The 27,576-nt window shown below is 40.2% G+C and overlaps 1 protein-coding gene across 3 annotated transcripts in view; it reads right to left on the minus strand.

Annotated features, from left to right (window-relative positions):
- Nucleotides 1-27,576, minus strand: part of TRAK1 (trafficking kinesin protein 1) — a 136,334-nt gene that overhangs the window by 48,441 nt on the left and 60,317 nt on the right. For all 3 annotated transcript variants that reach the window (XM_082326017.1, XM_082326016.1, XM_082326015.1), the window contains exon 3: nt 24,785-24,979. Coding sequence is in view for 2 of the 3 variants with exons in the window: in XM_082326016.1 (XP_082182142.1) it covers nt 24,785-24,979 (195 nt within the window). In the remaining variant the exon portion in view is untranslated. The remainder of the gene's footprint in view (nt 1-24,784; nt 24,980-27,576) is intronic.

A 27,576-nucleotide genomic window follows, 5' to 3' on the forward strand; every position in this document is an offset into this window, starting at 1 on the left:
CATGAAAAATACTGGTGTTTCCATCTGCTTTGCTTATACAATGGATTGACTCATCCCCAAGACAAATTCTAACATTTGTAAGTGTGCCCACATGCAAAGATACATAGAAATACCATATACCATTTTTGTGCATCTGTGTCACTACTACACTGAGTGTGTAGGTGACCTGAATGTATAGGTAGAGGAGAGAAGGCATCTTTAACAGGCATTTCAAATACATACTGAGCTTTTGAGAGGAAGGTACTGTAGAAAGACAGCGCTAAATTTATCCCAGGTGGAACTCAACATTTTTTATCTCTTGAAATCAACAAGAACAGTTTCAGACTGTACTTAGATCTGCATGAAAGGTAAAGTCAGCAGGAAGAATAAGAACAGCATGATGTCTCTTTCAGCAACCATTTAACCACTAAAACAACAGGAATCAAGCATAAAACCACATTGGTTGGCCTCTCTTGGTGAATTTCCTTCCCACCCCAATCCCTAGTTTTAAAGTTTCCTTTTACCAGTATCCTCTCAAGCACCTTTCTGTTTTGCACAGACACACAAGTTATCTCAGCTTCCTTCACAGACCCACAACAGGAGAGCAGATAGTTTATTGACCAAGTAGGAATAAAATCCAGGTGGAATATTCGATTCTGAGGAACTCTTTACAGGAAAGTCCCATGCAACAGGATTCAAAGAGCACGTTACATCCACTGAGGTTCTGGACGCAGGAACTATTTCCCGTGAGGTGAATAAGGGTGTAAATTCACAGCAGGTCACGTTCTCTGTGCTAACTATCTTTCAAAGCATCCTTACACCAGCTTTATGATAGTATATTTGGAAGTACCAGTTCTCTACCACAAAACCACTATTCTGAAGTGAAATTTACAGCACATGAAATAACAGAAATGGTGCATTTAGCTTTTGGTACCTGAAGCCCTGAAAAAAATTGCCAGACTGGCTGGAAGCAGCCCTTGAATGGGTACACTTTCTATATAGCAGGTGCACAGGAGGATTTTGAATGCACATATATTCACATTCCCACCCTAACGGGCCAGTTGCCTGCAATGCTGCAGTTGTCCATTATTTCCACAAAGTATGACAAGATTTTTGGGTCATTTGTTTTGTTGAAAGGTTAAGTCACAAGACCCAAAACTTGGATTATTTCTGTCTATGTGGTTTCAAGTTCATGGATAAGCATGCCCATAAGTTGCCCTGTTCTTTTACTCATTTTTAGAAGTACCTGTTGGGAATGACAACCTAACACATAGTTTCAATCACACATACATAAGGTGTACATATAAAAAATGCAGTGTATTTCCAAAGAAAGGTAATTTCCCAAATCCAGTTTCATTATAAAAAAGGTATTGCATAGCCTACCTCTGTCGATCATGTATTTCTACTTATAAAGAAGTGTACATAAATTAAGATTCATCCTAGTCATATAAGTATTTTCTTAGTATTTCATCCAAATGTACTGGCTACACATTTAAAAAAAAAAAAAATGTAAAATTCAGTAGATTTAAACACACAAACATCACTCAAATCACTTACATGTTGCCATGTGCTACTACCATAAAAGTTTAAAACCAAAAGGTAAAAAGTACCTTCTTCCAAGATATCAAGGCTCTGCCTGTTAAATGCACGTTCTCTCTTATTTTCCTTTTCATAGTCATATTCAAAGCTTTCCTCTTCGTTTACTGACATTGCTGAAGTTATCCCAGATAGACACGATAGGATGCCTTAGTCTCACAGGAGATGGGAAGTCATTCCCTCGGAGGCTGTATCTTTGGGGAGAGCAAAGCAAAGTCTCCGCAAAGCAGGATACCATCTTTCCTCACTCACATGCTCAGCCAAGGAGCTCCTGAGCGACTGAGTATTTGTCCTTAGCACAACAGCTTTGTATCGTACAGATGGGGTGGAGGAGGGAAGAGACCATCTGTCTAATAATTACTAGAAGATTTATGTTGTTCCTCATACCAGCTCCGAGGGTAGCCAGTTTTTACTCAACAGCTCTACCAGCATATTTCAGACAAGTAAGTGGGCTGAAAGCCCCCTCCCCGGCACTCCTCACGTCAACAAGGTTCTCTCTCCTCTGCCCCTGTCCCTCCAAGTGAAGTGGTAGCTTCCCACAAGCGTCTCAGCAACACGGAAGCCCGACCCAGCCTCCGACTGTCACACCTGGTGAAGGGTGTGCACCTTCACAGAGTTAAATCACCTCTCAAGTTGCCTAATGCTGCAAGGAACAGATTTCACAGGATCACTGAATAGCTGAACACATGCACACGCTAATCCCACCCCGCAGACAGATCTTGAAAGTTGCGGCTATTGAATAGCACGGTCTGACTGCAGCATCCGTCACACGCTAAAACCACTCTGTGAAGAACTGGGCTGGGCGGAAGGGAGTGGGTATTTGGGGCTTTTTTATTGCTTTTACAAAAAAGATTACTCTTGTATGAAGTATTTAACTGACTTATCACGTTGGCTGTCAAATATCATGTTTTCTACAGTGATCTTTACTCTTCTGCCTGCTGCGAGAAACAAAATACCTCAGGTCCACATATGGCACCCTAGTGGATTTTCAAGGGTGTATGTATCCCTTCTCTGTTCAACAACAAAGAAAACTCCTTGTGCTCAGACCTCTTGGTCTCCAACAGGTTGTGTTTGCTAAACTTTACCACACACATAGGGCAGGTTAACCTTCTTATTTAACTTTTTATGGCTATAGACACTTAATGTTTGCCAAGTTGCCTCCCTTGCTTTCAATGGCAAATAGGTACCCTTTGCCGCTTGCAGAAAGCATTCCTATCTGCGTCACAAAGCAAAGCAGTCGCAGGGAAAGTGGGGGCCATGCAAGGCAAAGGCAGCTCATCACCCTCTGAGGGGCTGTAACTGCTAGGGAGGGAGACAGACAAACATTACAAGCCAGCAGAACGTATTAGGGTCACGTAGGAACAATTTCTCTATTACCTTTTCTCTCGTGGTGTGAAAGTATGAGGTAGTATGAGATGGGAAGGAACTAATTTTATATAATCATGATGAATTATTCTGTTTTAAGTTTTAAACTCTTGATATTTATATACAAACAATGTAACAATGTTTATATAAACAACAGCCAAAGGATATGAAATCCACATAAGTGCTTGCTGAGGAAAGGAACACTCATTTCTGAATAAAGAAAGATCTTACTACTCAAACTTACTAGCTTGACCTTTGACTGCCAAAATTTACTGCAATATTCATCAGCAGCAACAGCCTCAAGAACTCAGTTGGGGAAAAAATAGAATTATCCTGTTCTCCCCATATCACAACATTAAAAGATGTAATTTTAATAATAATGTAATATGGATTACTTCTAGTTTCTGATTCCTTAGAGCTTTTCAGTGTCTTCATTTCTCCCCTGCAACAGTGAATCAAAGCTCTTAAAAAAAATAATTAAAATAAATAATTAAAAAAAACAGACAGTAAGAGTTTTAAGTACCTATTTTCCATCCAGCGTCAATTTACCACATTTCAGTAATAGCTAGAGAATGGAAATTCAGACAGTAACCAAAACAGTACATCATTTTAAAAGAATGCAAGAACACCTTTTAAAGCTTAGGGGCAGAAAAGTCCACCCCTGCCAACCCTGTTGACATACATGTTTTAATATTGCTGACAAGTGTTCAATTATAGTTAACCAACTAGCTTATAAAGGAGAGCAGAGCAGCGGGTGACACACTGAAAACATGCATGTTGCTGCCCAATATACATAACAATATAAGGAGAGTAAATGAATATTCCCACAAGCTGACTTCTGAACTGTGACTCATGTCAACTCACGCCACACAGAAGGACTCTGATATTCCAAAGCTGAGAGAAAGACAAGTGTTGCAATGCCAGTTTTGATATCACCGTATGATAAATGCTGATGCAAATTTATAATGGGCGGAGAAGGAATGTGTACCGCACCCTCGCACTATCAGCTCATTTTAGTGGCGTTCTGCATTAAGCCCTTTCACTAGTACGTGAGTATTTACTTGCTAAAGATTAAGAGCCTTCTTTTGTCTGTTGTTGGAAACCTAAATTGTATACAGTTCTGCAAATACACATTCTAATCAGGAAAGAGTCAAAAGAGATTTTCTGTATCTCCTGTAAACACATACTCAGGGACTTAAAGAACATACTAGATCGAGCATTCATTGTTATGGGTTGCCACTGCAAGGTAAATTTGGCTATTTGCTGCAATCACCACTCTGAATTAGTGGCTAAAGACATTTAACACCTTTCAGGAAGCTTGCTGAGTGAGTTGCAATGCTTAAAGCACAGAGGCGCGCTTTTCTCATGTCATGCTTGCACTGAGGTATGTACCGCCTTCAGTAACTTTGCAGTCGAACAGGGAACACACAACCCGGGAGCTCGTTTGAAGGGTGAGGCTGGACACAATAAAAACAAACCCTCATATCCTGACTCACTACTTCCAAGGAACTCCAGTGCATTCAAATCATTTTAACCTTCCTTTATCAATAAAAATATCTAGACTTTTGCACAGCTAACATTAATTTTGACCACAATTAACTAATAATAGCAATGCTGCATTTAGAACAAAGAGATCCTCTGTAAGCAACCAAGTCCTAAAAACAGCGGCTGAAACAGCAGCATCTGGATTTAAAAATATGTTAATGAAGAAATGAGGGTGTTTGGGGGTGGGCTTTTCAGGAAGGGGGGATAAATTGGTCATTGAACATGTTCTTTCTATTAAGATGTACAGTCAAAGTTGGATTGTTCAAATGTTTACAGGTTTTGCACGTTTCCCATTCTTTCAAAAATCCCACCCCAATTATCTTCTGTCACTCAACCAAAAGGATAGCACATTACTTTCGCAGAAAGGGAATTAAATGGGATGAAGTGGGAAAATGCTTATCTGGAAATTTAGCAGCTGAGCAGAATGAAGAGGAAAAATACCTCTATACTGAAAAATAAGCCACACAAAGACAACATACAAGTAGAAGTAGCTTAGGTCTCACTGGATAAGGAACAGAGTCAATGGATGAATAAGGAAAAAGAAGTGACACGGCAAAAAGCAGAAAACTAGGAAAACGGTATCAATCATTACATGAATATAAGCAAGGTTCAAACATATTTAATCAGGTATAGAGATAAAGGACATAGGAGCAAAACAAGAACAACCTGAATGAGAATTTTAACTGCAAACCTATAGAGCAAGGGCTGTTTCAGAGACTGCACGCCAGACATTTGCGAGATTCTCATAGATTTAGATGGCATCCACAGTCAGCATCCACTGAACATCCAGAGTAATACCAGGGTTACTCTGCTCACAGGGATGGAGACAAAAGGGGCTAATGTATGAGGGAGACGATGACTCATCATAAATGCCCAACCATCAGCCAAGCTCTTACTGTAAGGGAGAAGGTGACAAGGGAAGCATGTTTTAAGTAAAAAGGTTGACTGCGCCTCCCACAGAGCTGGCAGACTTGTCTTTGCGGGGTTACCTGTAACAAAGATACACAGAGAAGAAACATGGAGAACCATGAACTTTCAAAGAGCTGCAGCAGAGAATGCAAAATATTCTTCTAATGGTACCTTACAGGAGTGACTAAGGAGAAAAAAGAAAAAAAAAAGAAAAAGAGAACCAGGACACACACTCACATCTGCAAAGGCACACTAATAAGAGCAAGGCAAGGATAAGTAATCATGCTTAAAGTGGCTGAGAGGTCAAGGAGAACAGGCATTAACATTGTTAATTATTGTTCAGCTAAAAAGAAAGTTAGGGCGCTTGCTGATAATCATTTCAGTGGAAAGCCGAACAGAGGAGAGGAGCTCCAAACTGCAAACAGAACAAGAGATTAAAACATTTCAGTGCGAGGAAGAAAATATAGGTAGGACTTGAAAGTTATAGAGAAAAGAAAAAGCAGGATAAGGGATGCCAGAACAACCAAGACAGATAAAATTGCTCAGGCAAACATAAAAGGGGTTAGAAGCTTCGGCACGTATGACTAACAGGGCACGTAGTGTGATTGGTGAGGGCAAAAAGGAAAAGATGCTATTTTCTCCACCAAAAATTGCCAAAACTCATGGCCAACAAAAGAAGGAGGAAAAAGCCAACTGCAGATACACAAAGTCATCTGGAATTGTAGGCAATGAACTCTCAGGCATTAACATGGAGTTGTTCAGCTAGAAATAAACGAGTAGTGGAAGAAACTGCAAGAAAAGTAATTTGATCCAAAGTCAACCTAGATTTCTCTAGAAAGCATTGTTTATTGACAGGATGAAAAATATTGGGCTAAGAAAGAGGCAGGGGGAGAAGGCTATTCATAAAGACTTCTATCGGTATCTACTTATCTGTTTATTCAGCTGTTTGGGAGTTTGTGGGTTTTTTGCATTATTTTTTCACCCAAGTCGTGTGCATTTTTTAAGCATCTATTTGTTTTTCTCTAAAAAAACACCCAAATGAACTTAGACTTTTATACTGCTATCTTTCATGATAAAAGTCTGCAAAAGTTTCACCTTTTCCTCTTTTATCATTGGTTCTGTCAATCTCTAAGACTGCTATGAAAATAACTACTTTCCTACTCAAGTACAGACCCAGCTCTTTTCTCCTCCCCATTCCATCTACACGATACTTTTCATTAATGCCAAATAAGGTGACAACTGTCACTCATATGGTAACATATTATACTTGAATATGTATCTAAAAAGCACAATGTAATGGTTGCTATTTATAGACGTTTCAATTTATTGTAATGTTAGTTAACACCAGTGATTCAATCTTCAGACAAATAGAGTGTGACATTTCATTGTCTAATTCAATCTACTCCTACCAAAAATAAACTCTGTGAAGGACCTTATGTAAAGGGATTAACTTATTATTCCAACCCTAGAAAGTCTTTGTATAGATTTGTAAATTGTAAATTTTGAGCACTTGTTCATTTGCTTTTGCAAATTACCACCACGGGATGCAAGTTGAAGACATCATTACTATGTTAGTCCACACAGAAGTTCATTAAATCTGAGGTAACAGTGAGAATCACTTCTTTACCTAGTAAGTTAAATAATAGCATTAAAACCTTATATCCTGGTGTAATTTTTGGAGTGTTTTTTTTTTTTTTCCTTGAAGAACAAGAAACCATATGCTGCTAAAATAATGATTTTAAAAAGTAAACCAAGTGAAGTCACACCTTTTAGATGGAAATCTGGGTCCCAGTGGCTTTGACAGAGAACGTATGAACAATTTAATCGGAAAAATAATTCTGTAGGATAATATCTTGTCAGATTTTCTATTAGTTTCAAGGTACCACTGACTCTGCTCCAATGTTATATTTACCAGAAAGGGTCATCTGGGTAGGATTCAGAATTGAATGCATGCATACATCTGAGCTCCAGAGTGTCCATGTATAGCAGAGAAATAAGCTAACTACGCTTCATCTTGTCTTAAAATAGATATTCAAAACAGGTCAGCTGAGCTGCAACTGCCTATCACACTCTACTGAATATAAAAAGCATCTCAGGCAAATGACTTTGGTATCAACAAATGCATGGTAGAAAAATCAAACATCAATCAAGAAACAGGCATCTCTCATAATATGCCATCTGCTCTAGGTTTTTGAAAAAGCTCCATTTTCTACTGTATTTTAAAGATGCCTTTTGTCTCCCACTACAATCAGAATACCTTTCTCCATCAACAGGAAATGTCAATACTATTTTAAACCCAAATTAATACGCCAGTATCAAAGGTCAAAGACTATGCCTTCCACCGCACCTCTCAAATCCTTCTCTCTTTCTCGCACACTTCAACTGGGAGAAACAAAAGAAAGCTAACCCCCATAAAATTCCATTAAACCTTATGAGACTACCGTTTACCTGAGAGGTCAAGACAAGACTGACAGCACTATCCTTCCATCATTTAAAAATGAATATTTTAATTTAAAATAAATAAATACATTTTAAAAGCATTGTGCCTTACCTACAGGAGAGATTTTCCCTATCAGACTTTAAACCCTGCTTTGTCTTAGGGGAGAACTCCCCAAATACCTGAAACAGCCAGCCAGCACATACTCTAGTTGACTCTCTGTAGATCTCAGCTCATGGAAGAAGTATGCTGGGCATGGGCTTGGCACTCACAAGAAAACTTGTAAGCCCAGAATCAGACCAACCACTACGATGCTCCTGAGGGCCTGATCCCACAAGGTATTTAGATGCTTGCCCAACACCTGTTGCTTATTCCATTACCGTGGAACTCCCACAGTTTCTCCAGTGCAGCACACACCTTCAGACCAAACTGACGAGCAGATGAGCTTTTAGCTCAGACATTCAGGCATGCCACACTTTGACCAGACAGACAAAGAACCATAAAAAAGAACAAGAAAAAGAATGCTATCTGTATTTAACCTGGGGAAAAAAATCAGCTACAGCCTTTCAGGACAGTACAACTGTTCTATTTTTTAAGCTTCTAAAACCAGGCCAACTCAGCCTGTTACATCATGCAGATTAATCAGATGCTACGGTATTTACTAGGGTTAAACCTAGAGGATAAAGGTTACATAATGGATTCAGTCCAACTTAAAGTGGTCAGATCTTTCAAATAAATATGCACCTTTCCTCTTTGAACACCTGGACAGGAATAATCACCTCAGTAAGAGAAGTTCAAGTTCAACAAGTTTCTAAAATTGCATTCTGTTCCGAAATCTAGTACAAGGAAACAAATGGAAGCATATGCCACTCAAAAGACCATAAAAACCTATTCGAATTTTGTCACACATATCTTTACTCTTCACATCCTCTCTGATATGGTTATCAAAGCACTATGAAGTATCTTTGTGTACCACATACGTGCAACATCCCCTGGGCCTACACTCCTTACTGCTTTCTGTTCTTTGCTTCATTGCAATCTTGGACTTGCCTTGTTTAAGCCAAGCTCTCCAACCAGAATAAAATCTGTATACAACTACTGCTTTCCCAAAGGCTGCGTTTTGTTTTAGAGGTTACCACTGAGTGCCATTGATGAGGAATCTTGATTTTTCCGCTCTGCTGAGAGTACGGTTTTAGCCATTCCTTATCCTTCCTCATGTGCCTGCTATCAGAAGTCTGATGAGAACATTCAGTGCTCTGATAAAGAAATAATTGCCCAAGCAAACATTAGAAAAATTGCAAGAGGCCCAGAAGATAGTGCTCGCCAGAGTTCGTAATTTTTCGAATTCAAAAAGTTAACCTGCTCACTTTTAAGAAGCTACAGTTTTAAATGTCTTTCACAGACAAATAACCAGAGAGGAAGCATGTACACATTAAATATATACATATTACAGCATATTGGTAATGCAGAAAAAACACAAAGACTTAAAACTCAAACTAATACAGAATCTTACAGTAAGTGTATTTAAATTCAGCTGCATTATTATACATACAGTTAGCATTTCAAATATTTCTCCCCCTGCCCAAAGATTGCTCATATAGTGCATATGCTCCTCTGCCACTCCCTTTGAAAAAGAGAAAGCTATACAGCAGTCTCTTGTAGCATGCTCACAAGAGATGTTGAGGTGCAACAGAGATGCAGGCATCTCCGCTACACCAGGGTGCTGCCTTTTTCAAGGTACTTCATTTTTAAAACCATTGAATAACGATGGTCCAGTCTTACAAGCTCCAAATTCTGCAACAAGAGACCAGAAAGAAATATTTACCATCTGTGCATTCTTCGTAATACCAGTCCAGTTCATAATAATCTGCTTCGATAAATTTCTGCATAGTCAGTACCCTTCAGCAACATAGACGAGATTTCACTTCGCTGCTAAGGTCAAGTGAAATACAGCCATGCCTTCCTGCCTTTGCAAAATACCATAGCGCAAGGAAGCTCACAGAAAGCTGAAAATGAGCTGCACATCTTCAATGAGGCGGCAACTAAAATAAAAGGGGGGTATGGAGGGTGTATTTTGGAAAAAAAAAATTAAAATAAAATAAAAAAATAGAAAAAAAGGATGCAGAAGGGAGAAGCAGATGCCCTGGCGGCTGCTCTAATAAAGACTGCTTTGCACAGGAGCCTTGGATGGGTGTTAACAAAATCATCCTATCGAAAGGCTGATGCGCTGACGTGGGGGACACACACCACCGCCTGGCTGTTCCTAACTCATTCCTTTCCTCCCGAGTCTCCACATCTCTTTCAGTCTAACATGTTGCCATGGAGACAAGCTGGCTCCAAAAGAGATGCAGAGATGAAGAAAATGCATTTTGCTGTTTCTGGTTTCACAGACTAGAAGTACCCCTCCATACTGGAAGCAAAAATCCTTGCTCAGAACGATGATACGATTCTCTGCTGACTGCTCACAGAACAGCAGCATCATGCCATTGCAATTCACTGGGTACATGCAGCACATTAATAATGAAAATATAGTCCATTACTACTCTCCTCCACACAGTTTGATAAAAGCCTGCTGTCCCCATGGAAAATGAAACTACATTACTGCTTTGTTACACTATTCTGGGCTGATATAATAGAATCCTTTATGCATCCTGTTATTGCAAAAGTGGCAAACAAAAAATGAAAGAATCAGAAAAATCAGGACAGCAATACATTTCCCCTTGCAATAAAGCTAATCTACTTTGGCTTTTTGCCTTCTCCATGAACCACTGACCCATTTTTTTTTTCAAGCATCTAAGCTTCATAGCCAAAAAAAGGGGTTAGGACAAACTTTCACTACTCTATTCCTAAAAATGTTCAAGGTCTTCACACAGAATAGTTTGATGTTCACGTTCAATGTTTTGGAAATGAAAGAAAAGACTTTACTTACACAGCAATTCAAAAAGCATGTCTGAATCTGTGCAGGTGCAGTTACCAAAGGCATTGACATCCATTTTGTTCGTAACGGCCACATATTCTTCACCCCTTTCTCCCCCTTCTTTAGGAAACTGTATTTCTTTGAGAACACCAGTAGAGGCATTGGGATAGATTAAGTTGTGACACGTGTTAATAACACAAGGTAGGAGCCCATAGTGGGCCTGACCAAGGAGGTATCTGTCTAGCCAAAGACTCCATCTACAAGAACAGCCATGAGCAGGTAGGAGAGAACTAGCCGATACTTCCCTCAACTGCCCTCTCAACCTCCAATTTTTTCCAGCTTCAGAGACAGCCTGAGACAGATACAGTTTCTACTTTTAGCAATTCTTGAAGAACTTATCCTGTGTGTTCTTGAGCCCACGTACATTTTTAGCACCTCCAACATCCTCTTGCAAGGAGTTCCACACATCTACTATTCATGATACAAGAAACCATCACCTTTTGTTTTGCAATTCACTTTCACTGACTTAATTCGATGCCTCCAGCTCTGGAAATCTGAACACTCAATTCATCTCTCCTTCCCAATCACTCATGATTTGGCAGATTTCTACTAAGCTCCCCCTCACTCATGTCTAGGCTGTTACCACTTACTCTACTCAATGACTGGTACCGCTTTGCTTTATTGTAACAGAAATAGGTAAGGCATAGCCAAGCTATACAGAGGAAAAGAACATGGGTTTCATGACCACATTAGCGTTTCAGCTTTACCGGTATAAAAAATTATCACTGCAGTAACTTTGAGCTTGGGAATTGCCACATCCCTTCTATATATTGATAGCTGAAGTACAGATTTAACAGATCTGTTCACACGTCTGCCACATGTTTGTCAGTGGCAACTGGCCATGTTACTCAACCAACTCTGAAGTTCCAGTCCAGGGCCAAACTCAAACCTTTGCTTGCAAGTACATTATTTCACCAGAAAACAACATGTTTCTAAGTCTGCAAATTAAAAAAAAAAAATAAAAAAAAAATTTTAAAAATCACTGTGTTCATCCTACAGCACAGTAACCTATCTGGCAATATGCACAGGATTCCCCTCAACTCGGCACTGGTGAGGCCACCTCTGGGGTACTGTGTCCAGTTCTGGTCTCCCCAGTGTAAGAAAGACACGGACATACTAGAGAGAGTCCAGCAAAGGGCCATGAAGACGAAGGGACCAGAGCATCCCTCCTCTGAGGGAAGGCTGAGAGAGCTGGGACTGGAGAAGAGAAGGCTCAGGGAGACCTCGTCAATGTGTAGAAATATCTGAGGAGAGGGCGCACAGAGAACGGACCCAGGCTCTTTCCAGGGTTGCCCAGTGACAGGACCAGAGGTGATGGGCACTAACTGAAACACAGGAGGCTCCCCCTGAATATAAGAATTTTTTTGGTTTGTTTTGTTTTGGTGTGTGTGGGGGGTTTTTTTGTTGTTGTTTTTTTTGTTTTTTTGGTTTTTTTAATGTGAGGGTCACTGAGGACTGAGACTGACACAGCCTGCTCTAGGGGACACTGCTTGAGCAGAGGGGTTGGACCAGATGAGTTGCAGAGGTCCCTTCCAACCTCAACCATTCTGCTATTCTGTGATTTTGTAGTTCAAGGGCCTCCGCTCGTTTGCTTCATTTGTTTAATTGCCACGGACTAAGATTCTTTGAACTTCTTTCATTACACAAAATACTCATTTTAACTTCCTAGACAGTAGGAACAAGGGCACATGGTTTCAGACCACTGTGAACTTCAAAGATTCACAGAGACTGAAGTGCTAGAGCTCCTCCTCAAATACAGTCCCTTCTTGCCCCTGGGCCAGGAAGCAAACCACGACCTATGTCTCTAAACCACTGGTTTTGTTTAACTTTACTCTTATGTCCCTGTCCGTTCTCCTCCCCAAGGCAGCTTCAGCCACGTGTGGCCAAGGCCTGCAGCTCTCCTGTAGGGGTGGCAATCAGTCAGTCTCTGGATGAGGAGATCCAATGTTTGTACTTCAGTTATCGCTGGTGGACAACTGAGTTGGTGTAATACCTAAGTAAAGTTAGTTAACCTGCTCTAGGCTGGAAGCACGTCTGTTCTTGGGAGGCTAACACAAAGCAAAGAAGCACAGACTTAATCAAGGCACCACCACATTTACTGGCACTTCCCACCCATTTGTTACTTTTGCATCAAGCTAACCTTAGCTCTCCTGAAATCAAGAGGTACACTGAGATAACAAGGGTCTGCAAAGCAAAACTTACTCTCATTTTGACAGGGATCACATTATTTTTGGCTTCATTCTGCTGATTAGATTTTTAGTATGCTCAATATTGACGTGAAAGCAATACAGTAAGTGTACATGACCTTCAGGTTAGTAAGTCACAAAGGATTGTATAAAAGGCCTTAAAAGCCTTTGGACATGCAAAGGTCATAAAATTATCTTTTTAAAAAAAAAAAAAATCATACTTTGAATAGTGCAAGCATTTTTGCCAAATGTGATCATTCTGCCTTCACACTGTGCCATCTCGAAACAGAAGAATGTGACAAAGCACTCCAGCCCTAGCTCTGTCTTGCAGAATTTCAGTTATGCATACTCACAAAGCAAGAACTGCACATGCTATTAAATATAATTAAGGCTACACTGTTAAAATACCGTCAGAGAAAAATAAAGGTTCCTATGGCAACATTAACTCAATTGCTCTGCATATAAGCTATTTGTTCCACTTGTATTATTTTTGTCCAAAAGGTAATTTCAGTCTGCTGAAATAGGTAATGCTATTAAATAAGCATTTAAAATATAAAGAATGAACATTGGCTACCAGCTTAAATTGCTGCAGGGACTCTCTCCTTTTTATTTCCTGACATTTTAAACAAAGGAAATCTTCAACATGCTAGAATTTTCTTCTCGCTGTCCTTCCCCCTGCACAGCCCCCCCCCCCCCCCGCCTTTCAATGAGATAGGATAAAAATAATTCAAAATGGGGGTTTGGGGCTTTTTGTTTGTTTGTTTTATTGATATTTTTCTACAGATCTGATTGGAAACATATTGGTGTAATCCAGAAAGGCATTATTTTTCTGTGGAGAAAATCACTTGTGTGGTCAAATAATTTCAGAACTCCTCAAGAGACCTGGAAATATGGAATAAGTGTATGATCTTCCCAGAGTAAAGAGAGAAACCCTGGACAGACAGAATACTATATTTCCAGGTATCCACATGCAAGCATCCCTTCGGTTATATGAGAAATTGTAGCTCAATAAAAGGGGGGGCTGGAAGGGTTGTCAAGTTGAACATGAAAGTCTGACCAGGCTGACAAAGCAGCTGCGTACTTGCAGAACCCTCACTCAACCTCTGAGCCCTACTCTTCCTTCCTACAGCTATACATCAGATTCAACTTACGTAAAACTTATCAGAACAGTACATTTTTCTGGTGGACTGCTTCTGCAAACATTAAACCTCTGTGTATTCAAATCTCCACATTACAACACTGCATTTGGCTGGGGTATTACTTTGTTAGTTGCCTAAAAGTTCATATAAAACTTGAGTTTAAGGAAAATTTCAGGTCTGTGACTATAAGGGACTTGCTTTTTCCTATTCCAAAGCTAAATACAGTTATTCACATTCATTCGGCATTCCCTTCCAGCTGCTGAATTTTATTCTATTTTTCTATGTTTAGTTTTAAAGCACTTTTATTTCTTCTCCATAGAGCAATATACAGACTGATAAAGAATTCTGGCAGCCAACTCTCATCAGCTAGACTGAGCGCTCCTTGAGTTTGCTGTTACAAAGGGGGTTTATTAGGCACAAAAGTTGACTTGAAAAGCTCGCGAGCCCTCTCCTCCTTCCCTTTTGCTGCAATAAATCCGTGCCATAGGCCAACACTAAACTGGTCTGCCTAAATTAGCCAGGTTATAAAAATCACACAAACCCTCTTCCTTGCTTGAAGACAATTTTTGACAAAGATAATTTCCACTACCCCATTTATAAACATGACCTCTCAAGAAAGTTGTAGCAGCACACTCAAGGATGCAGTGAACCATGTTGCTAGGGTGCAAAGCAGCAGCAAGTCATCTCTGCTGGCAAATGTATTCTCAGAAATGTCATTACATAGAATGTCACTATAAATCATGTGTTTCCATGCTTAGTCATTCTCAGCTTTCTTCTCCGAGCCTTTTCCAGTTCTGGGAAGTTCCTTTGAAACTGAACACCTGAGCTGGATGGAGCATGGCAGCTGCAACAAGTGTATTACCTCCCATTCGATTGACTCTGGGTCACATTTCTTCTCTTGGCTACAGCATCACATCAGGTTGTTCAGATAATTAAACACCATATCCTTTCATTATTTTCTACAGTTGCCGCCACTCAGGATAAAGTTGCCCATCCCATTAACACCATCTGGAGTCCTTTTTGTCAGAGGAACAGTCCACCCCTATGCAATGCATATCGTTAACAGTCAGGTGTTGCCACAATACTTACTTTGCAAACTGACATTTTTAAAATGACTTTAAAAAAAAAAAGAAAGTTATTAAAAAGCATTAAAAAGGAAAGCAAGCATATTTAAAAGCCCAACTGATTTTCAAGGACAGGCTAGCATACTGTTATTTCTAAATTGGGATCTCATTTACTGAAGTGAAGAGTTACTGGTGTTTCACTTTTTAGAAAGAACACTGAACAGGAGTCAGCTTGTGACTGCACATTTAGTAACAGCAAACAGCTCTGCAACTTCGGACAGAGATCTCTTCCAGTGCAGTATTTTGCTTAGCAAGAAGTTACTGTGGCTTGCTTAACCTGAAAAGAGTGCAACCAGAGCAGTGAAGCATTGTATCAGCAGCTTTCAGAATTGGTATTTAGAAAAATGGGTGCTTCAGATTTGCTTGACTCTCCTTTGTCAAAATGGGATTACTCTCCAGGCCTTCAAAATGGTACAGGTACTTCCTACAGATGGGACAGAGCTGGTCCCTTCTGAACACCATAAGGGCACACTGACCTCACCTGGATCAGACAAAAGACTCTTCCGATGCAAAGAAGAGCCTAACTGTTCTCCCACTGAAATAAAATGATTTAACATGAGACAGGGGCAGACAGAGGAAATTAAATTACTTAAGGACAAAAACCTATTTTCCACATGAAAGGATTATTTCTCCCTTCCTCTAAATTATTACTGGAGAGTACTATATTTGCATTTGTATGAAATCAAAACTGATGTGGTCTTCAGCAACCTACCTGCAAAACCAGCTGCATAGTTTAATTAAGGTATCACTGGGCATACTTAAATACTCTAAATGAGGCCACGATAGCAAGAGCTGGACATTTGAGAATACACCCCTATCCAGCATAAAAAAAGTAAAGAAGAGTAAAGCTTTAAAGAGTCAGATTTTGCAAACTGTTCACCACCTGGAAATAACGTAAACTATAACCTCTGGTTTTTTTGTGGTTATATTTTTCCTGGAGACAGCAAAAACATTTGTAAAATAAAGCTGAGCTTAACATCATGCTTGATTGGATAGACAAAAATATTACAGAAGCATGGTTATGACCTATTTTTCTAATGAGGAAGGAAAAAACCCACTGACAGTCATGATTGCAGCTTCCTGGGGGAATGCAAGCTGCATTACATTGAAGGAATATAGAATCAGGGAGCCCAGAACTGGACCCAGCACTCCAGGCGTGGCCTCACCAGTGCTGTGTAGAGGGGAAGGATCACCTCCCTTGACCTGCTGGCAACACTCCTCCCAATACAGCCCAGGCTACCATAAGCCTGCTTTGCAGCTGGGGCACGTTGCTGGCTCATGTTCAACTTGGTATCCACCAGAACCCCCCAGGTCCTTTTCTGCAAGGCTGCCTTCCAGCCAGTCAGACCCCAGCATGTACTGGTACATGGGGTTGTTCTTCCCCAGATGCAGGACTCTGCACTTCCCTCTGTTGAATTGCACAAGGCTCTTCTTGACTCATCTCTCCAGCTTGTCAAGGTCCCTTTGAATGGGAGCACAGCTCTTCAAAAGTAGCACACCTCCTGCGTAAAAGAAGGCAATCTCTCCCTATGTCAGGGAGAGGCCCCAGGCACTCCCAACAGCCTGGGACTCGCAGGGCTGCATCTGAATCTGAAGCTGTGTCTGGGCAGGGACAGGCGCTCCAAAACCTGAGGAATGCACCCTGTGGGACATCACCACCATATCTGAAGGTTTAGGCTGTTCTGGACTCAGCTGAGGACCCCTTCTTTGCACCCTTCCACACAAAACGCTGCATCTGTTGGCTGTCTCTGGGAGCTGTGCTCCAGACCTGGCTGCTACACAAGGCTCTCCCAAGCACCAGCTAAAAAGGTGTTTGACCATCCCTGATGAGCAGCAGCTGCCACAAAGGCTCCAAGCAGGGAACAGCTGACAGCTTCTCAGAGAAGCCACTAGAGCTTTCTCAGGCCCACATCCCTGTGGCTCCCCTGACCTTGCCCTTACCTGGCAGCAGCAGACACTCTCAAGTTTCTCTGAGGGTTCCCAGGAGTCCCCAGATGATCCTGGACCCTGTCCCCATAAGCTGCCAAGGCAGAACCCAGACTCTTATGGAAAGTGCTCTGTCTGTTCGCTGCCTCTGGTAGCTGCGCTCCGAGAGCTGTGCTCTAGGCTTGGCTCTTAGAGAGACCTCCTCCTAGCCACCAGCTAAAAGGGTGCTTGACATTCCTTAATCCAGGGGCAGGGAGATGGGACATCACTTTGCTGAATCATACATTCACATAGCACATCTTAGACTGGCTTAAAAGACACTCTGCCTCACGAGTTTAATGAGACTGGTGAGATGACATTTGATTTATTTGAGTATGCTTTATGTTAATTTGGTAGGGACTAGCTCAGTTTTCTGTCTGAAGCATATGAAGAAAATGACAAAGGTGTGCTTTGGAGTTTCGGAATGTAAAAGAACAGCTGCAGCCCTAATACACTATTCAGTTCCTCCCAAAAGGTTATCTTCAAGTGTGAAGACTCCGTTTCTCAACTGCCAACTAAATTTTAAGAACTAATTCTTTACAACACCTACCCCAGACTACAGCTTAGGTCCCCCCAAAAGCTGCTAATAAACTAAAATGCTTGGATATTTAAATATTCATCTTTCTGCCAATATCTTCAAAAATTAATTCAAAAGGAGGGCTAAGTAGCCTTGTGTCCTAACTTTTGAGTGACGCCGCCCAGCAGATTCTGTGACTGACAGCCTTTGTGGTTGGGGATTGGACTGAGGATCTCAAAAAGCCACAGGAAGGCAGAAACATCTGCTCTAAGGAGCCACAGTAGTATAGCTAAGGGCCATTGCTGACTCTTACCCTGTATGGATCAACACAGAAGGGAACTCATCACATTTCCACCAGCAGGTTATAAACCAGCATCAATCTCAGTGTGTAGTCCAAAAACTGCAAGGACATTTTTCCAAGTCATTCAGAAATCAAATGCCCTTCTTGCTTAATTGCTCAGATGTCAAACCTCACATGTTCATACCGAACAGTTACAATGACAACATTCAGTGTGCAAGCCTTATGAAGCTTAACAGGATACTACTAAAAGTCAAAAGCTAAATTTTAAAATTCCAGGCATAACTCTTGTTTTCAAGTCACCTGAATTCCAGTCAAAACCAGTGAGTTGTATACAAGGAATCCCATAGGAATGAAATAGCCAACTGCAATCCGTATTTTGCCTAAAGGTTTTCATGTAGGTTGTGGAGGTAGATTTAAGAAAAGGGATCCAAACATTCCCTTGGTACATAAGTTTTCCACCCCGCTACAGAGAAATCCACTCAATTTACACTAGGCAAGACCACCACTCCCGTTGTGATATCTTGTGATGCACATCCTCCATTCTATAAGAAGGAGTTTAGGCAGTATAAAACCTTGCTGGAAATGGCAGAACATTACTAGCCTTAGCATGATAAGGCTGCAGTGTTTGAGAGACATTTTTACTTAAATAAAGTTTGCCCTCCACAGTGAAAAGAGTACAGAGGTACCCAAGATTCTAATATAATGATAGAAGAACAGTCCTTGTTACTGCAAAATACCAAGAAAGCAACAAAGGGGTTTTTTTTTCAGAAATAAACATTTTGCAATTGTAAAGATTAAAATATCACCCAAGTATCACAAGGAATTTAAGAAATCTGAAGGTGGCATTGGAAAAGTGATTTTAGCTCATTTTATAGATCTGTAGCATTATCATCTTTGATTTCTCTTGTATTACAACTTAGACAACATTTATAAAAGCCTACAAGAACAGTACTAGTAAGTAAAAACATAACATCTGAATACTAAGAAAATCTAGTTTGTAAACTTGGTTTACTGACAGAGAACAGAGATGTGTTCAACAGAGAACCTAGGTTTTCAGTAATTACTGAAATCACCATATGCACACACACATCCACACCCCTCAAAAAACTCATTGCTTTTTGATTTTAATAGGTCACATCTTGACTCACGCAGTTAGAAGACTACACAGAACAAGTTCAGTAGACTGGAGAACCAGAAGAGAGTCAGTATTAAAGTGCACATCACTGGCATACAGCACTTGGGCATCCAAGAAAAGAGTGTAGCATAAATACTTGCCCTGTATAGTCCTGCTGGTCTGGAACTCAGTAATCATACTAGTTTAATTTATAGTTTCTCTCATTATACCCAAGCTGCAAAAGATACTTCATTTTACTGAAAACCTTCCCAGACTACTCTGTCTTGGCCTTGAAGCTCTCTTCCTCCATCCACACTTGTGCTTAACTTCTAGTACATGTTCAATGCATGTTTTGTTTTTTTTTTTTTGTATTTTAAGGAGAAATATACAAGAACAGATGGCATTTTGTGAATATCAAGTTACTTTTGAGAACAGTTGTACTCCATGCATCCTTTACAGTAGGATCTAATATGCTATTATGCTCTATTAAAGATGGATGTACAAACCCAAGGAGACCTAAAGAAGCAATCAACAAAAAAATCAGGAACCAAAACGGAGATGTCCGTTAAGACACTGGCCCTATTAAAAGCATTTACACTCTCTTCATTTTGCAATCCAGAGAAGATAATTTCTCTTTTCACTCAAAAATGATTGACTGTTTTACTAAATTCAAGAGTTCCCTTGTGATATGCTTCCTATGTTAAAAAGGACACACAGCCCTATCTGCCCCCTGAAACAGTACCTGTTCAGTCACAGTAAAACAAGCACGTGTGAGCATTAATAGCTACTAATCTACTTTTTAACTGAATGAAAATGCATCTGTATACTTTAAAAGCTTGATAATACACCACTCCGAACACCCATCAGCTCTTCTGAAAACTCCATCACTTCAGTGCTTCTACTTTGAAGGACAGCAATGCAGCTGCCAGTTACCTTATATGCTGAATCACTCCTGGAAGTAATATTTCTCATGGATTCTCTCCTGGGAGCAAATGCAAACACAAATGAACTCAAACTAGAGAATACTGTCACTACAAGTGATTTAGATTCTTTCACAGATCTTTGAAGACACATGAAGCTATCCAAACAACCACAGAGCCTCTCTAACTAAAAATAAATGTATTATTCAGAAACTAAAAATCACAGACCAGTAGGTATGCAGTATCACAAGTTTCCTATTAACAAGCCTGTTTTATAGAAAAGGAGAATACTAAATGGATAACGAGAACAAATTATAAAATGCGCAACAGGTATATGTGAACACGTAAGTGCATGTGCCTAATATAGAAATCATGTACTATAATTCACATACAAATGACATTTTAAACAGCAAATAAATGCTTTGGAAGTACAGTTCTCGGAGAGAGAGAGTCCGTGGAGAATTAGAGCACTGTTTTCCAAGTGCAGCTTAAAATCTTGGTTTGGGGTTGCAAATCAATTAGAGCTTTTTACACAACCTTTTTGACAAACGAGCTTTCTCCCTTTCGTGTTGCCATTCTAAAGCGGGAACAAATGAAGACGATAGTACGGTTTAAAAGGCATTTATCTTCAGAACCAGTTTACTTTCTAGGCTTAAGATAGCCACACTGTTTAATCAACTTCAGGGCACTTTACAAGACTTAACCAAAAATGCATTTGAGGAATTATTTTCGTTTTGAGTAGAGATTTAAAATTTGGTCACTATATTTTTAAGTTCTTTCAAAAGGATAACTTCAAATCCAATTGTACACTGATACACATAGACTATATATATTTGTTATATATGCATATATACACACACTTTTTAAAAATGTATATATATTTAGAATACCCCACTTTCCTACTTCTGCGGGCCTCAAAATATTTTTAAGCGGTCCAGTACTGAGTTCAAAACTTACAAAAGGAGTCGGGACAGAGCTGGAGATATGGATCACAATCAAGACAGAGGTTAAAGAGTCACTGAGTATGGTAACTGGCCACAAATGTGTTCAAAACCTACAGCAGCAGGAGGGAAAACAGCTGCTCTCGATTACCACCTCCCAAAATCAACCTCCACTGCCTTTGGATGCGGGGTGGGAATGCAATTATAACCAGTGGAAAACCAGACACAGTCCCCTTTTCGCTAGCTCCAGTTGTTCCCGGTAGGTATCTGAACATCATTAAAATAATGCGTTACAGTGCAAGACTGTCACTGTTGTGTTACCATTCCGACTATTTCCGAGCCAAGTAGTTACACTTTAACTGGTGTGGTGAGAGGTTATAAAATGTTGCTGCTCTTTCCAGGAAGCCTTACAAAAGACATATTTACTTATATTAATAATGCATAATATTTACATATATTAAAACATGCACAAACATCCCCTTTGTTGTCCAGTATTTCCAAGTCTGTGAACATTTCTCGAATAAAGCCACAACACATTCCTCCTTCCCTGTTACATCCTCGTTTTGAACCCGATCGACACTACAACACACCAGGAACCATAAGCAATCAAAAGATTTAATTTCACACCTAAAAATATTCTGCACTAGCTCAAGTTTTAATATTAATTTTATTTTAATTATCTTTGCATGTCTCTAAGAAGCTTTAAGAAGGTACAGCAACAATCTGTATGTGTAGTGCATTTTAATTCTGATAAAAGTATTTATTTTGCAGCGAATCCTTTTCTGTTGCAGCAAAATCGATGAATAAGAACTTCCTTCAGTTAAGGAAAACTTTGACAGATTGTGAAATTTCATTTTTGTTATTTATTAAATTTAACTACATCTGTAGAATTCTTAGACCACAAGGATACTGTTTTGAAAACAGTGGAAATTTGTAAGGTTATACTAAAACTTTCCAATAGACAAGTTGCAGTATTTGCTCACTCCCTTATCAAGTTTTTTAAAACAAACTAAACAGGTACAGAAGGAGTGCCTTAATTGCAGCACTGAAAATGAATCATTGTGCAAGCAGCCACACCCTAGAAAACACTCTCCACAGTGATGACTGTACCATTCAGGGGACTTTTCTGCCAACTTACTTAAAATAATATTTTTATCTTGATAGTTATTTTTTTGCATAAACCAATGTCTACAATTAATGCCATAATTTCCAAGCATGCCAAGGTTTTATGATCTTGCACTCTCAGGTATAGATGCATTATATGACTTGTTCACGATACCTAACAAGGATAAAGTCAGAGCTCAGTTTCCAGGGTATCAGTCTAAGGCTCAATCCAAATTTGCTTAACCTTCTTAAACTACTATCTATACACAAGTGTCTGTGTACAAGCAGTAAGGGACAAACTTTTCTTTATGGAAGTTCTCCTTGCTTGGTTCCTCTTCTACAAGCAGTTATTTCCCAAAGAAAGCAGAAAAGATACGTTGCGGCAGGAATTACACTCATAAAATTTTTTCATTCAAGTCAGTAGATTGGATGAAATCTTCAATCACAGCAACATGGTAAAGTTGCAGTTATTATGCTTGTAAGCTGAAAGGTGCATAAAATTGTTTAAGTACTTACAGTTACAGGCAGCTACTGCTATCTGATTCCTCTGTTGTACATTGCTTCATTTTGTATCGATCCCCAACAGTCATGCACCATTGCAAGTGACCACCAGCATCTCAGTTGGGAGAGTTAGGATGCTTCCACATGGATTTTTGCCTTCCCTGCCTCACTAGCAAAACATCTTTCCCATGGTTATTGCAACAGTCCACCCACATAGACAATCTTATTTGTGAGACAGGACTAATCCAGTGCCCTGATTTCAGCTGGGATAGAGTTAAATTTCTTCCTAGTAGCTGGTATAGCGCTGTGGTTTGGATTTAGCATGAGAATAATGTTGATAACACACTGATGTTTTAGTTGTTGCTAAGTAGCGCTTACACCAGTCAAGGACTTCTCAGCTTCCCATGCACAAGAAGCTGGGAGGGGGCACAGCCAGGACAGCTGGCCCAGACTGGCTAAAGGGCTATGCCATACCATATGATGCCATGCTCAGTATATAAACTGGGGGAAGAGGAAGGAAGGGGGGGACATTCAGAGTGATGGCGTTTGTCTTCCCAAGTAACCGTTACGCGTGATGGAGCCCTGCTTTCCTGGAGATGGCCAAACACCTGCCTGCCAATGGGAAGCAGTGAATGAATTCCTTGTTTTGCCTTGCTTGCACGCGCGGCTTTCACTTTGCCTATTTAACTGTCTTTATCTCGACCCACGAGTTTTCTCACTTTTACTCTTCCAATTCTCTCCCCCATCCCACCGGGGGGGAGTGAGTGAGTGGCTGTGTGGTGCTTAGTTGCCGGCTGGGGTTAAACCATGGCATCCAGTTACTGAAGACTTTGGAAACCTGACATTTCAAAACATTTCCTTAAGTCAACTTCTGCCATCATTAGAACAAAATGGACTGATACAAAACAAGGGGTTGTAGTACACCTGATTCCATTAATCAGCTTCAGCTCACCCCTCCCCTTTCCCACTGTTTTTGTCTGATTGGGGGGAGGTGGAGAGCATATGTAAGCTATCTGCTAAAATACTTAATGCCTTCTATTGAAGCATTACAGTCAGAAACTTAGTTCTTTGTACTCTTAATGCTTTTCTTTACCAACCTTGCTCCTTATAAAGTGAATTCTCCCGGTGCTTCAAGATGCATTGAAGCCATCTTTGCAAAGGTTTGTGCTGAGCCCTGTAACTCATCCCTTCTGAGCTCCACAGTGTCTCAGTAAGCCTACCTAAAACCATCTACTACTATCATCTATGTAAATCCACTACTATGTAAGTCTAACTATTATAGCTTTAGCATATAACCTATTGGCTTGATACTCTGGAGACTATTTTAACATGCAACAGATGCAGAAGTGCAACAAAATTGCACCTTCATGTGAAACCATGGAGGGGAGAAAAAAAAAAAAAAAAGGAAAAATCATTTACATTTTACATTACTCAATAAATTGGCAACTAGAGTATTAATCACAGGAGTCTTCTCTACTTGCACAGCTAAGTCAACACCCACCGTGGAAGAACCTAGAGAGACATAAATCCATTCACCATGATAAAAGCATCTACAGGCTCAAACAAAAGAATGAAAAACCAAGAAGGTCACAACACTACACGCTTTCCCTACAGGCACAAAAGGTACGTTTTTGTCCAATAGTATGAACATGAACAAAAGAAAGAATGAAGGGACAAACCATCTCAACCAAATGATCAGTTTAGTTCTTTACAAGCCTTTCCTAGAAACTTAAGCTGCGGAAAAATGATTTGATGTCATGTTGTGATGTTGGCACACAGTGCCATCAGACAACAGTGGAATGTGCCAGAGAACATGTTCAAAAAAAGCAAATATTGAAACAGGTATAAGCTTTCTACATTGCATATGTACAGAAATTTCAGTCTCTTGCCAGAGAGACCACAAGCAAAAAGAAGTATTTCAGTTTCACCAGTATTTGATAATGTGGAGAGGTGCATGCACAGATTACAAATGCAACTGCTGTTCTTGATTAAGTATTTCCTTTGTTTTCTATCTACCACAAACTTGAAGACCAAAGCAATAAATCACAAACAGTTCTCTTGCTTTCCACAGTTGTCACAGAATTGCACAGATACTCCAGAGAAGGTAACAAAAATAGCACTATTTTATTTGCTCCTCAGTACCATTTCTGAATTTTTGACTTACGGAAGTATTTCAAGGTCTCTTCTATTTGCTCAGTTGTTAAGTCAATATTCACATCAGGGGAAATGAGAGGTGTATGAAGCCAGTCGTCGTGGTCATAACCATAGATTGTATCTGCTCTTAGCTTATAATGAGGCAGCTGCTCTTCCAGTAGACTGATGATTTCAACTTCAGGAAGATTGGTACTATTGCACACATCTGGTGAGAGAAAGAGGACAACCTCTGTTAGTTAGTTTAAACTGAGTACTATACATACAAACAAGCAAAGATGTCAGTTTGTTTTGGCATCAGCAAGATTTTTCTGCAGGTAGAAAACAGCTAGATACTAATCAGTTTAGAAGATATGACTAGCACAAATGATCCCAAAATAGCATATTTACTAGCAGAAAATACTAGGACATGCTCTTAGGGACAAAAAGCCCAACTGCTAGAAGCAGTGACTCATCTATTGAAGAATAAGATGGAGGTGAGGGGGGAATAAGGGAGCAAGTGAGCATTGACCAAGACAGGGTAGTTACAACCTGGATATGGAGAAAGGATTAGTACATACAGGAATTTACATTTTTGATGTTCTACTTGACAGACTACTTTTAGCTTGCAAATTTTACATATCTCCTTAACTTGGTCTTTGACCACAGTGCAGTACCATTATTTGCAGTACCATTTTTTGCTTTTGCTGCTGGCAGATTTTTCTCAAGAAAAAGAAATCCAGGATTGCAATGGCAAACAGCGTCACAGTTCACACCTAAGATGCACTGGCAGAGTTGGCTGCAAGAACCTTCAGGGAACCTTTCGACACTATCTCGACCTCCATTCTGTGGTATCAGTCCCTCATGTTCACAAATATATCAAGTTTGCATGCAGTTTTAAAAATGGATGCTGACAGGCATCAACAACTGCAAAAATGTTGCAATTAAAATTGGAGATTTAAATTTAGGACAAGAGGGAGCTGAGAAGTTTTAACACAGAAAATTCCCATTCAACATAAAAACTTTTTCACCATAAGGATGGCCAAACATGGGAATAGGGGTGCAGAGGGGCTGGGAAATCTCCCATTTTTTTTAAAGACTGACAACTCGACCAAACAAGGCCATAAGCTTTAAAAGACCTGCTTTGAGCAGGAGTCAGAACAGATGACCTCCAGAGGTACTTTCCAACCTATATTATTCTATAATGAAGAATTTTGTGTGTGTGTGAATACCCAAAACAGGCATGATCATTTTAAATATATACATTTTAATTACCATATAAAATTAACTACAATGTCTTGCTAAATAATTATTAACAAACAGAGCAATCCCTGGTATGCTTTCTGTAAATCTTAGTGCGTCAATCTGCATTCCCATTTCCATGCCAGGACAAAAAGAAAAGAACATCACAGCCCCCCCCCACCACCCACACACAAAATGAGAAAGAGCTATCTAAACCTATTTTGGAAGAACAAGCACTAAGGAAGGCTGCTCACATGCTGTGCAATGCAGCTCCATCTTTAACAAGTGCCATAACTCTTGCAATTGTTGCTAAGACTCACTCCACAGTAAATTGTGAAGATTGTCCAGGTCCTGAGGGCACCCATAGGCCTTCAGGGCCCTGACCAGGCTCATCGGGGACCCCACCCAGCACCCTCTGCCCAGTGGCCCAGGAGGCCCATTTAAAGCCAGGCCCCCTGCAGTGCTGTAAGGTAGCTCTGTGCCCAGCACTGTTCCCTGCTGATACTGACTCATTGCCTGGGCTTCCTGCATTGACTACAGACCCACTCAGTACCTGGCATTTGTCTGATAATCACTAGAGATGCAATTTTACCCTTACTGCCAGCACCTTTGCCCGGCTCGGGAACAAAGGGACTGGGCTCTGTCAACAAGGACCCTGCCCTTCCCATCCTGTCACACTCAGCTGCAACAGACAAAGACACCTATTTTCATAAGGGAGAAACTCGTTATTGCAGGACTGATGCAAACCTGCAATTCCACTGCAAGCAAGTGGAATTAACCTCTGTCAGGGGAGGGAAGGAAGGGGGCAATGGGGAAGTAACACATACTTTTCTACAGACCACCAATTACCTCTTTTTTAATCTTTCTAATCCAGAAATTGCATTGTCATAAGCATCATCCCAAGCACTAAAGACAGCAAGAACGTTACTATTCTATCAGACCACAGGGCAGAGGATACAAAGATGAAGTCATACTGTTAAACTCCTGCCTATATCCTTTACAACAAAAAGCTAAAATCCCCTTGGGGAAGTTGCATTATACCTTATGGTTCAAGGAGTCTGCTATTACCTATCAAGAGGTAGTCTCCTCTGCTTTCATCCAGGCTGTTAAGTGTTGTACATACGCAAGTGTTCTCTAAACCTCACTACAGAAGTGGATGTGCAAAAGTTAGTAGGATTAGGTACCCACATGTGCAGCAATGCTATTTTTATGGAGCTCCGTGCAATGCAAGAGTCAGCCTGTACACATCATTTTAAGAGGTCCTTGTAGCCCTCCCAGAGAACTACTAACTTACACAGAGAAACAAGACCTGTTTCCCGCGTTTCCAAAGCTGAGAGCTAACGTGTAACTACAAATCTTTCCTCCTCCCTGGCTACCTTTTTAATTGCTGACAACATCCATCTTAGTGCCTGCAACCATCTGAGTTCACAAAAGCCAGCTGATCTTCTAAAAAACACCTGTTGATGTCAACTCAACATTCAAAGGTGTGTGTGTGTACAGGCATACACAAAGATTTTTTTATATTTCTACATCTACATATCTACATATCTATAAATATGTAGATCGAGATATATACCTTTGGAT

This window comes from Platalea leucorodia (genome assembly GCF_965183815.1).
Source record: "Platalea leucorodia genome assembly, chromosome: 1".
Classification (NCBI taxonomy): Eukaryota; Metazoa; Chordata; class Aves; order Pelecaniformes; family Threskiornithidae; genus Platalea; species Platalea leucorodia.